This window comes from Poecilia mexicana, unplaced genomic scaffold (genome assembly GCF_051168715.1).
Source record: "Poecilia mexicana isolate PSO_F unplaced genomic scaffold, ASM5116871v1 scaffold_19, whole genome shotgun sequence".
NCBI classification, from domain to species: domain Eukaryota; kingdom Metazoa; phylum Chordata; class Actinopteri; order Cyprinodontiformes; family Poeciliidae; genus Poecilia; species Poecilia mexicana.
In genome coordinates, this window is record NW_028263388.1 from 8,094,244 (window position 1) to 8,106,992 (window position 12,749).

General features: G+C 38.1%; 1 protein-coding gene across 1 annotated transcript; it reads left to right on the plus strand.

Moving 5' to 3' along the window:
- The first annotated feature begins 6,429 nt into the window (after positions 1-6,429).
- Positions 6,430-10,527, plus strand: bsk146 (brain specific kinase 146). The gene is made up of 4 exons (XM_015010616.2): positions 6,430-6,636; positions 6,714-6,916; positions 7,560-7,751; positions 7,832-10,527. Exons 1-4 carry the CDS (start codon positions 6,465-6,467, stop codon positions 8,585-8,587), a joined length of 1,323 nt encoding a protein of 440 aa, XP_014866102.2. The 5' UTR covers positions 6,430-6,464; the 3' UTR covers positions 8,588-10,527.
- The last annotated feature ends 2,222 nt before the right edge of the window (positions 10,528-12,749 follow it).

The window sequence follows — 12,749 nt, forward strand, 5'->3', positions numbered from 1 at the left end:
GTGTCAGTGTGGAGCTCAGAGGACAGAGGAGGAGGAGGGAGGCAGGGAGGATTTGTGATCAGCTGAAAGGAACATGATGTATTTTGTTTCTGTTTCCAGGACATTGAATTTTGAGCCTTATGGGAGTAAACAATTCTGATGGTTTTAAAGTCACAAGTAAATATTTATTACAACCAGAGTTTGGAAAAAAAACATGATTAATTGTTTTGGCCTCTGTCAACAGTCGTCCTCCCTTTAGTTCTGTTTTCATTCAATGGCCCTGGCTTGATTTGGTACATTAAATCTCAGATGGATGATATTGTGAGACTGGTAGTGTTGCACATTTAAATTATTTATTTCAGTAAAAACGAAACCACAATCTTTGTAAAAGGCAAAAGAGTCCAAAAGAATGATAAATCACATGTACTCCCAAACACAGTTTCAGTTTCATTCCTAAAGATTCTTATTTTTCACATCATACATCAACAGAGAGGATTGAGACTCAAAATAAGATTTCATTAGCATCAGTGATGAATTCAGTGACTAAATCAGAGTGAGAACAGAGATATATCAATGTAAGCGTATTTTCTGCACTATGTGAATGAGGTTTATTCAGGGTTTGGAAGGCTGAACAGATTGCACTGGAGTTCCTCTGACTTCCTTTCGAGCATTCAGCTTCTATATATTATTGAATATGCTGGATCTTGAAATATTTTTAGACTTTTTGTAATTTTACAGTTACCTGTAGGGCCAAGATTCCTTAGAGAATTGCAACAAAAACTGTTTTTTCAGTAAACCTTGTTAGCATATACAAACATGATACTGAACAAAGTGGATTGAAACTGCTTCTGTTCCTAACATAAATAATCAGTGATCACTCACAGGCGGACGCCTAAAAATCATTTTAAATGTTGTTCTTGTATCGTATCTAATTATATTGTAGATATTCTAAAAGAGAAATTATTATTGACTAAAATAAGGATTGATGGGTCAAAACCCAAGTTGGTCTCAAAATTCTGCTCAGAGCATTCCTGCTTACAACGCAAGTGGTTATGCATTTAAGATAAATAAAGGACTGAGTAGGAGTAGGAAAACATGGTTAGACATAAGCAAACATAATTAACCATTTTTATTAAAAAGAATGGTCAACAATGGGGCTATTATAGGCATTGTCCATTTTACTAGTATGGGTTCAATCAACGTTGTCATGAAAGAATGCTTTAGTTATACCCAGTTTGCTGAATATCAGTGCAGCTTGCTCCTTAACAGTTAGTTCAGTCTTATTATAAAAGTAATTAAAAGAATTAAGTAACATCTGATAAACTTTTGAGATTGTTAAGAGAAGATGGATTATCTTTTACTCGCTATATCCTCTCATATACCTGGATTTTAAAAAATGCTGTGAGCAAAGAACTGAGATCTCACAGAGGTATCATCGTCACAATAATCAGCATTTATTCAAGACAGATGCATACTATCACCATAAAAGCACATCACAAAACATCAGAAAACTCAAAGCACAAACAACACATGAATTTACCTGAGAGAGGGAAAAGGACAAAAGATGGAAACGACAAACATAAAGCAAAGACGTCTCTGGAGAATTGCAACGGCAAATCTAGTTTGTTCCTCACGTGCACAAATTTTTATAGTAAAGGCGTATTCTTCTCTTTAATTTATTCAAATAAGGCGTATCTTTGCTCATCCAACCAGGAGCTGTCTTGGACCCTCTTAAAAGTTATAGGACTAATCTTTGGGTTACCTGTAGCTACAGCAGACTGCCTGCTAAATCTTTTGATCTGCCTTTAGTGTGTGTGGGAAAGAATCAGGAGAAGTTCCAGCTTTCACACTGATCTGTGACAACCCATAAAACAGTATGAGTTCAGGCCAGTGGAGGAGAAGCTTCGCTTCCACTTTTTTTTTAGACAAAGGTGACAACTGGTGTTTGATCTTGAAAACAAATTGAAGGGAGTTTCTAACTATATTTAGGCTGTTTCAATCAAGACATGTTAACAACTAGGAGAGATTCTATGATGCATTCAGTTTTACACCAGCTGTTTAAATCTTGTCAAGATGGTCAAAAGGTTAAATTCACACAAACAGCCACGACCCCCTGTGAATGCCTGCTCAGTCCACTTTGAGGTTAGCTGTGTTTTAAATTATACAGAACTACAAGCTAAATTATTTTAATTCAACTTAGTGTATAATGTTTCAATAGAAATATCCTACATAAGAGAATACGCTGATTGAACCATGGATATAATTTCTTATTTAAAACATTATTAATTTTATCTAATATTGTACATGTGGTTAAGTTTTAAAACTAGCATATTTTAAATTTATTTTCTTAAGATCTAACATTATCGTCCCCATAAACCTGTTGGGCTCTGCAACATTGTGGACTTTAAGGCACAATGACCCCACTTGCACAGAAAACAGACACAAATGTATACATAGATGCGGGACTGCAGTCTCACACACACTGATGATTAAATCCATTGTGAGTCAGATGAAAATATACACAAACACACCCAAACACACATTTGAATATCTATTTAATCCAATACCAGAAACCAGAGAACCTTATTTCACAGGGGAAGCAAAAATGTATGATTTGATTTAATGATGTCTTTTTAAAATGGCTCACTTTATAGTTCCATAAAAGTGAACAATAAAACTTGTTCCCAAAAAAGTAAAAAAAAGATATTTTATGAAATGTTAATGAACCAATAAATCATTAGGCAGTACTTTCCAGATGGCAATTAAATTTTTTATTTGAATTCATTTTAAGTACGAAAGAATGAGGCAAAGATAAGATCTATCATTGCTGTCTCATCTCCTTGGAAATAGAAATGACTTATACTAGTTAAAGTTTGTACTTGAAACCCCTACACAGAGTAGATTTTTGTACCTTGGGAAACATTCACAGAGGAGATGTGGAAAACTCTTTCTGTGCTCCTGCAGCAGCAGATGGTGGTGGCATTAGTGGCTTCCCTTTGTGTCTAAATTTTTACGAGGCAGTTGAGTTTTTTTCTGCTTTCTTTGCCAAGCAATGTGTAGATAAATTTTCTAACAACTTTGAAATCCTAGTTAGGCACAGGAATTTACCATCTTCATTGCTTCTGCCCAACAGCCAAGCTGAAGGAAAATCCAAAAGTACTGAAAAAAACTCACCGTGATGTGACATTTTTAGTGAGTGAGAAAGTGAGTGAATTCTAGCTAGCATAATTTTCCCCAGTGTATTATTACTTGTGCCCCCACCAGGCTAAGCAGTGCTTATTTATTAATTTTTTTTTCTTTAAGTGCTTGCATTTTTTAAGACTTTATATAGTTGGTGTTCAAGATATTAATCTTTCCATCTTTTAATAACACATAATTACCAAGTGATATTTTCCAATTTCCTGTCAACTGAAAACAAATTTCAACTCAAACACACAATGGGCCAACCACCGGGCTAAGCAAGTTTTCTGGGGTAAACCTTGTAGCTGGTTTAACTATTTTAATGCAAAGGAAGAAATTAAAGAGTTAACATTTTGAGCATCTTCTGTGTTTTATTAGGACAGTTACATTACTAAAAGAGCAAGCATTTTCTGGAGAATGTAGCTTATTTAACTGAGTTTTTCAAAAGGCTCCTGATATTTCCAAATCAAGCAAGTCCCACAGCAGAGTTTTCATGTTTAACAAGGTCATTACAGAGGGAGATTTTCCTCCCCTAAGTTAATGTGACTTCATTGTTTTAATTTTGTGTACTTCTCTTTATACTCCATGTACATGTTGATAACATTTATGGGATTTAAGGGGACGTACTCAAGATAATAATCCTATCCGCAGTTTCAGTACATGGACACATATACAAGCAGGACACACACATACTATATAGATAAAGTAAGCAGTTCTGATCCATGACAGAAACAAATAGCCTAGTGTGCCCACAACTCCCTGGCCTCTCTTTTAAATGTGTGTGTGTGTGTGTGTTTATCACATGTGTCAGGGACAAAGAGAGAGTACAGGCCCTCTGTGCTGCCATGCATCACCCAAACTGACTCATCCCTCCTCACCTGCTGCCATCAACCTCTCTCTCTGTCCATATCGCTCAAGGAGATCACACCCCCACCGAGAAACATCAAGGCCTGTGGTGGGAATGACGAGAGCCGGCTTCACATGACATGAGTTACGAAAGCTTGCAAGCTCTTTTTTCTTTTTTGGACACCCAAAAACTGGAAAGCATAAGAAAGTGTGATGTAAAATGGATTTCTGAGGAGATTGGCAAAGGAGTGTGTTGAAGATAATGAAATGCTGCAAGTATCAGAGCTATCCAACTCCTCTGAGCAGCTTATGTAATGGTTCTGTGTTCGGCTGCATGTGTGTTCCTGCGTCTCCTCCACACGCGCCTGAATCTATATAGGCTGTAGGTCAGGACTTGGCAGATCAGCCTCCTCAGAAAGGAGAGAGAGAGAGAGAAAAGAAAGAAAGCAATCGGTAAGAATAATCACACTGCAGTAGGAAATGGATCTGCTGGAGCTGACTGTTGTTGGCTTGCTGTTTTGTGTGTATGTGTGACTCAGCTCCCAGCAGCCACCCATGGTGAGTAGCTTTTCGAATTACTAAGGCCTTCACTGCAGATAATTAGCATTTTCAGTGACGACCACACTGCAGATCTGACTGACAGACTGGGGGGTTTAAATATCCGTCCTGCAGCACTCACCCTGAAAACCACGTTTCATATAACAGAACAGCAGACTTCGCTTCTTAGGACACACAGTACCTTGCAGAATAGTTATTTTCTGATGTTGCATCCACAACCTTAAGGGCATTTTATTAGACTTTATGTGATAGACCAGGGGTCTGCAACCTTTACAGTTCTAAGAGCAATATTTGCCTTTAGTCCACCAATATAAGACTTGTTTAGAGCCAAAGATGTAAAAAAAAAAAATACAACTTAAAAATTCTGATAAATAGCTACTTCAGGAATTTTTTGTCATTTTTAAAGAACTTAATCATATTTCCGTCTTAAAGTTTTAGAATAAAGAATATCACAGAACATTGCAGAAAAGAAGATGGATAAGTTTCCTGGTGTGAGATGTTTAAATTTGTGGAATTATTGTTGAAATTTCTCTCATAAATAGAGCAAATAAAGCAAATCTGTAATATCTGGTGATTTTATCAGCATTTCTGCAAAACATCAGTATTTAATAGCCACATTTGGGATGTTCTGATGAAATCCTGTCTTTAGATTCAGTAGTTCTTTACTATACAAAGCATCAAAATAAACCCAATCTTCCTTAACTCCACAGAAGCAAATGATTTCACACACTGTCCTCAAAATTTGTTGCGTTTATACAAACCAAGCCCATTTCTATTTCACGGTAGCCGTGTCCAAATGTGTTTCTTCACAGATTTTCTGAGCGATGACTGTGGAGCGCCAGCTACTTTAATTGTGGTTCTGTATTTTTGGCATAAATCCATAATGTGTTGGACCAACAAATCAACTTGATTCCTCTAAAAAATCAGTAGCGTTCGGTCAGAAACTATGGTACAGTTAAAAGGATGAAGCCTGGAACATGAGGAAAATTCACTGCGATGCTGCAGCTGATCCACTGAACAGAAGGACGGAACTGAAAAGACATGATCATTTCAGCCATGACCACTTGCCAACAGGACGTTTCACAGATTTCTCAGCTATCTTCAGTGGAAATAAAGGTGCAAAAAGGAACTGAACAGGTTGTTGATGGTGGTGAGCCTCCAATATGTTACTGTTGATTGTTTTCACAGCACAGATGTGTTGCAAGTTAACAGGCTTGGAGAGAATTGTAGCACTAAAGACGTCTAAACTGCGTTTGGGTTTAGTCAGTTCTTTTTGGATAAAGGAGTTTAGGCTCTGCTGGCTTATTGTTCATGCTTACTATTATGGTGTTAGAAACTGATTCAGTACTAAATACAATTTGGCAAATCTCCTGTTCTCTCATTAAACATAGTCCAATTTTTTTCATATTAAGTTGAATTCATAACTCTGTAATTAAAATTTTACCTTAATTATATAAAAATATTTAACTCTTCTTTCTATTTTTTAGAAAATTAGTAGAAATTGAATCATAAACTGGAAATGTGACTTATTTGCTGAAACAGATGTTGATGGTATAGAATTGTATGCCTTGTTTAATATATACATTAATATATTGTCTTATGTTTTCAGACCTGTCTTTTTATAACATCGAACTGTTTTTATTCATATATTTACTTTTCTTTCTGATTTGTAAAATTAAATGCAAGAATGAGCAGATTTTGTACAAAACTTTTCTTTTCTCTAAGAAAGTCTTTAGTTTTTGAAATTCTGAAAAAAATCTATGCTTCCCATCAATACATGAAACTAAATATTCACGTCCCTGTCTGGTTTTTGTACAGTGACCCCAGCTGCTAGCTGCTTCGCCTCTCCTCACTGACCAACACTTCTTCACCCCAGTCCATCGTTGGAAACAGCCGCCACCATGAGTTCCTCTCCGCTGGTTTCTCGAGCTAATGTGGACATCCTGGACGAGCTGCAGCTGATCGCTGCTCAGAACCTGGAGAGGCTGGAGGTTAACAAGTACTATGAGGTGATCAGGGAGCTGGGGAAGGGCACCTACGGCAAGGTGGACCTTGTGATCCACAAGATCAGAGGTGAGGGACCTGGTGTATACACACATTTTATGCCACTTTCTTTGACAAGGAATTCACAATCTTTCTTTTCTCAAAAGGTACAAAAATGGCGCTGAAATTTCTGAAGAAGAAGACGACAAAGCTGAAATCGTTCCTTCGGGAGTACAGCATCTCACTATATCTCTCCCCCTGCCCCTTCATCATCAACATGTACGGCATTGCCTTTGAGACGGACGAGTACTACGTCTTTGCCCAGGAGTACGCTTTGGCAGGAGACCTCTTCGACATCATTCCCCCACAGGTGCCGATTTATAGCTGCCATTCTGATTGTTTCTTAATTCACGACATTCACCAAAACGATAATTTAACCATGGAAAACCAGTAAAATAGTATAACAGCAAAGCAGTTTCCCTTCAAAAATAATCCAGGTTCAGTCATCCTCAGTTCACACAGTCGAGGATCTTGTGGTGTTATAGTCTTTGTTTCCACATAGACTCCTATCATTTTGACTCATTAAAAAAGACACTACATGACGAATGGACTGACTCAGTACTTTCATATTGCAAGTGGTACCATCAGCATTAGTTTTTTCTTCAACAATGACTATGTCATTCTCCATTATTTGTTGGTTTTGAAGCAACTGTCAGAACCAACTGGATAAAAATGCAAACTGTCACTGCAGTCTGTGCTCTAAATATCTTCCCATGCATAAATAAGAAGATTACCTTGTTTCTAAAAAACGGTAAAGCCTTACAGGTATTTTGTCAACCCAAGAGCGTTGATGTCTCTACTCTTAATATTTCTCTTCCTCATGGCATTGTCTGATGTTACATTTGACTTAGAACTTGAAGGGATCCTAACTCTTTTGTCTGCCCTTCTTAATGGCTGTAAGTTGGAAAGTCCTAACTGTACGTCACATGTTCTTCTTCCATCTGGTCTTTCAGGTTGGTCTACCTGAGTCGGTGGCGAAGCGTTGCGTGCATCAAGTTGCCATCGCTTTGGATTATCTGCATTGTAAGAAGCTCGTCCACAGGGACATCAAGCCTGAAAACATTCTCATTTTCGACAGAGAGTGTCGCAAAGTCAAACTTTCAGACTTTGGCATGACCCGTCGGGCTGGCTCGCCTGTGAAAAGAGTAAGTCACTGTTGAGTTTTCTCAGTTGCTATGGGCTCTTTTCCCTGACATGGTTCTGACCTGTTGGGTTTTCTCCCCAGGTGAGTGGCACCATTCCATACACAGCCCCAGAGCTTTGCGATGCCTCCCGCCAGGAGGGTTTCTGTGTGGACTACAGCACCGATGTCTGGGCCTTTGGTGTGCTGCTCTTCTGCATGCTGACTGGCAACTTCCCTTGGGAGAAAGCGCTTCCCACCGATACGTTCTATCAAGAGTTCATCCACTGGCAGAGGAGGAGGACGAACACGGTGCCATCGCAGTGGAGGCGTTTCACCGAGCAGGCGCTGCGAATGTTCCGCCGCCTGCTCTCGGTGGAGCAGGACCACCGCTGCTCCGTTAAGGAGGTGTTCGGGTATTTCAGCCACTCCTGGATGCTGGATGCAGAGCATGACAACAATGGCAATGCAGGAGGCAGCGGTAGCGCGGAGATGGTTGGCGGGAGCAACATAGGAGGAGGAGGAGGGAATGTGCGAGGAGATATGGAAGGTACAATCTCTACTTCTTCATCAGGGGAAGAAGATGAGGAGCTCCTGGTGGAGAGGATGAAGCAGCAGACTTTGTCGCCTCGTTCACCGCTCTCGCCCCTCTCTCCAATGTCTCCCATGGTGGTGGAAAGGGGCAGCGGTGGTGGCGGAGCCAAGGGAGCAATGATGGACCCGGGTGGAGGACATCATTTCGTGTCTGTCTCCACTAACAGCTCGGTGTCGTCCACCAACAGCTACGACCGAATGCCACGGGAAAACGGTTCCCCTGGCGGCCGCTTGCTAGTGGCTACACCCATTGAGATCTGCGTGTGAGCATGGCGAACTTTGCGACTGACTCAACCCACACTTCCATACCTCTCGAACTGCAATAGTTGTGCATGCATTGAAACAAGACCAGACTAAAAGTACTAACGTGTATCCTCTTTTCTACATCTCGGGAAGAAAGTCGACACGTTGAAGACTTAGGAGATCTTGATTGAAGGCACATAATGAAAGATCTTTGATTGGATGTCATCAAGAGAGGCTTTGTTTACAATCCAGGGACATTTTGAGATGCATTTCATGAGAATATAAAGAAAAAGTGAGAAGCTCTGTGACTAAAACCATCAGAAAAGAAAACCAAAATGTATTTTATAGAGCAATACTTGCAGCAAAAATAATTCAAGGGAAGACTTCATAAGCTGTGAGGAAACGATGAAGGACTTGTTTCTATGATGAAGACTAAAACAGAACTCGAAGAAACACCCTGGTTGACGGAGTGAGACGATGTGTAACAAAAATGTGACAGTGTGTTTGTGGTTTGTGTGTATGAATCTTAAAAAAGTGTATTTTGCTTTGAGATACAATTTATTTATTTAATCGTATAAGACTAAAATAGTTTTTTTCTATTTTATTTCTTTTTGTTGTTTTTTTTATAATGTAGCTTTCCTTTTTTTCCACTTTAGTGAATACTGTTAAGTGACTTCCGACTCTTCTTCCCTGTGCAACACTTGCAGTCGGCTAATAAGTCGGGGTGTAACGATTTGTTCAGCTCATGAGACACCGTGATACGTGACACTGAGTTCACCACAGCGATTTGATTCACAAATAGTGCAAAGGGTTCAAATCAAAAATCACAAACTACAAACTGTGTTTTTGAAAAATGTCCATTTAAGGTGAGAGTTATTAATTTCGGATTTGTTAGGGTTCATGCTTCCCTTAATTCACAGTAGCCAAATTTCACAAGTTAAATCTAAACTAACATTTTAGATTTCGTCCAGTCTTTTTCAATTTATAGCTAGAAATGATCAAATGTGCTTCCTTAAAATACTAAAAACATATTTAGTTTGATGCCTATAGGAAGTTTTCCATCAGATGCTAGCTTCAGCATTGTTAGCTTCTGTTGGTTTAAAGTATACATTTGTCTTGTTTTCCCCTCATATGCGGTTTATTTCCCTATAGCTTATCAAAATTACAGACCAACAAATGATTTAAGTCATGGTGTCAACTTCCAAATGCTAATTTATCAGACTGTTATCATCCAGCCCAATTTGCAATCCTTGTGGTCGACTCAGTTAACGCAACACTATTTTCTGTCTTACTTTGGATAAAAACCTAGCAAAAAATTTCCAGATGTAGCTTGAAGCACTTGTTTTCATATCAGGGACTCAGCTCTGTTTCACCAGGCGATCCTGCCCCACATATTAGCTAGACAGGAAAGTGTGTGTATGACAGAAATGTCAACACATTTCAGTATCACGAGATTTCGTACCACAAAATGCTGTTACACCCCAACTGATGAGGATACCGGTGTTAATGTTTTACCAGAAAAATTTAACACTATTCGCCTAACTTTAGGTGAGAGAAAATGACTATGATGTCTCTGTCTATTTTTATATTTACTCCTGAAGTTCTTTTGTCTTTAAAGCTTCACAGGAAAATCTGTCAGCGATGCTTTTTGTTTTCATTGTGTTTTATTTTTTACCGAACATGTGTTTCCTCTGACACTGCTATCTAAATACTGTCTGTAGATTAAAAAGAAACAACCTTAGCTCAATTTGGAAGAAAAAAAAAAACAGAAAAGAAAATAACACCAACTTTATAACTGCATGATTAGCTCACACTTACAGTAAAAAAAATTACACTTGTTAAAGAAAAAGGTTTTGAAGAAATATGTGATTATTTTTGCAGTAGCACACCTTCTTGCATTGTATTCAAGACTGAATACCAGTGTTATGATCTCTTGAGAAATTCTGGTACTAAAAAAAAGAAAACAGTAATTAGTTTTTACTCTGTGTGAAATATTTGTGTTATTGTGTGATCATTTCACCACTTTAAAGAACAGCTAAAAAAAAAATAAGCATGAGGGCACTGGAGCGAGAGGCTGTAATTAGAAACTACTGTTTTATCTGAAGAGCTTTCTTCTAAATGGCCTTTGATGAGGTAGTGAAGCTTTCCACTTTTTGTATTTTTTATCCGATTTAGAATGATGGCAAAAAAAAAAGAGAAAAGAAAAAGCAAACCATTCCTTTTTTTTGACTATGAGAAAATAACTCAAGAAAAATTCTATTTTCCAAGGCTTAAAATCATGTGTAGGAATGGCTATCGCTTTCCACACATTAACCTGCATGAACATGTATGTGCTACAAAAGCTCTCTTGTGAAAACCTGCTCAGTGTTTCTCGAACCCCAAACTGTAGTAACCCGTAGATGTAGTGTAGCCGCTGCCGACGATATGTTTCTTTATCTTGTGAGTGTCAGTAGCTTCAGCATGGATACTCCCCCGACTGAGGAACAACTAGACCCAGCTAAAGCCAGTACATTGTGCATTTTCATCATCAGTGGGTATGTATGCTAAGTACAACATCTTGTGACATCTCTGACCTCATCAGCAGCCTTCTGATTCAGAACAAAGGACCGTCCTGATGCAGACACTGTAGCCCCGCTGTTTTCTCCAGCTGGCTGTGAGCTACACACTAAATTCACATGACCGCATGAAACCTGTACATGAGCTCATCGAGCAATTAAAGCACCCGGTAGATACTGTTAATGGTGTCTTTGAGTTGTTGGGGTTTATTTTGCAAAGTTTGAAAAGTCAGGGAAGTAACTCAAAATGGATATTCCTATTTAGATACATGGGTGTTGTAATTATTGTATCTGTGTCTCCTGGTAGGTTTTTCAATAAGAGGCATTTGAAACTTTTATTTGTTTAACGTAGGCATGGGTCCATGACAAGTAACCAGGTAGATAAAGCGGCTGCCCAAGTAAAACGCAGGAGGTCATGGTGTGGAAAATGAAGGCGCGCCACCTATCGCTTCCTTTAAGGTAATGCAGTTTTAAAACAACTGTTAGAAAGCGACGAGCTGTACGCTAACACTAGCTCATACCCTGAGTCGAATGACAAAAAACGTCGACTGTTCCGTTCAATAAGCACTTAATAGCTTTAGCTATGCTAGATTCTTTTTAACTTAAATTTCGACTCCAAGTTGTTCCAATAGTAAATTGTGAAGTTGTTTTGGCAGCAGCAGATATTTCTGTACCCCGTGAGAATATTCCAGAAATTCTGACCTGGAGGTTATTGCGAAGTTTGAAATGTCCTAGCAAGGATACATTTCGTGCCTGCATTTGGACCACGAGAGAAAGAATCGAAATTATAGACCTTAAGGTCTATAATATTTAACATGTTAATGTTAACATGTTAACATTAACATTAATATGATATTTAACATTAACATGTTAAATATCATATTTAACATGTTAATGTTAACATGTTAAATATTAACATATTTAACATGTTAATATCATGTTAAATATGATATTAACGTGACAACCTCATAGTTTAGAATGGGCGTCTCCCTTTCTTCCGATGTTGGGTTCTGCTGAGATGTTAGCTTTGTGGCTGTCATGATTTTCCGTTTGTGTCAGCACAGTTTACAAAAATGTGAAGTACAGATAACTCTAGTGGTTCAGTGTTAAGTTAAAGAATGCAACAATAAACAGAGGGAAACAGGAAGTTATTTCAAAAGTTCTGCTAGAAAATAGTTGCTAGTATTTTACTTATTTTTAAAATTATTAAAGTAACTTCATGGAAGTTTACCCCTTTATAAAGTTGATTTTAAAATTTAAAATTCTAAATTTGGATTCTAAATTAAGGCTTTGCCCATTAACTAATGTGGCAATTGAGTATTCTCAATTATTATTTATTTAGTGTGTATATTCATGAATGTGTTAAATTGAAGAAGACATTAGTAGTAATTATTCTGTTTTAGTATCCATTAATCATCCAAGTCCCACCAGCAATACTCTGTATGTTAAATGTAGCGGGAAGTTTTACTCCGTATGTTTTTGTTAACTGGATGCACAAACTGGATATTGTTTTTGTTCAAATGTTCAAATGAATCACTGATGTCAAACTTTTCTGTTTGTTGATGTTTCATTTGAGAATGAACAGCTCTGTAATCTTGTTGGTTTGATAAGAAATGTAGGGAATTACAGGC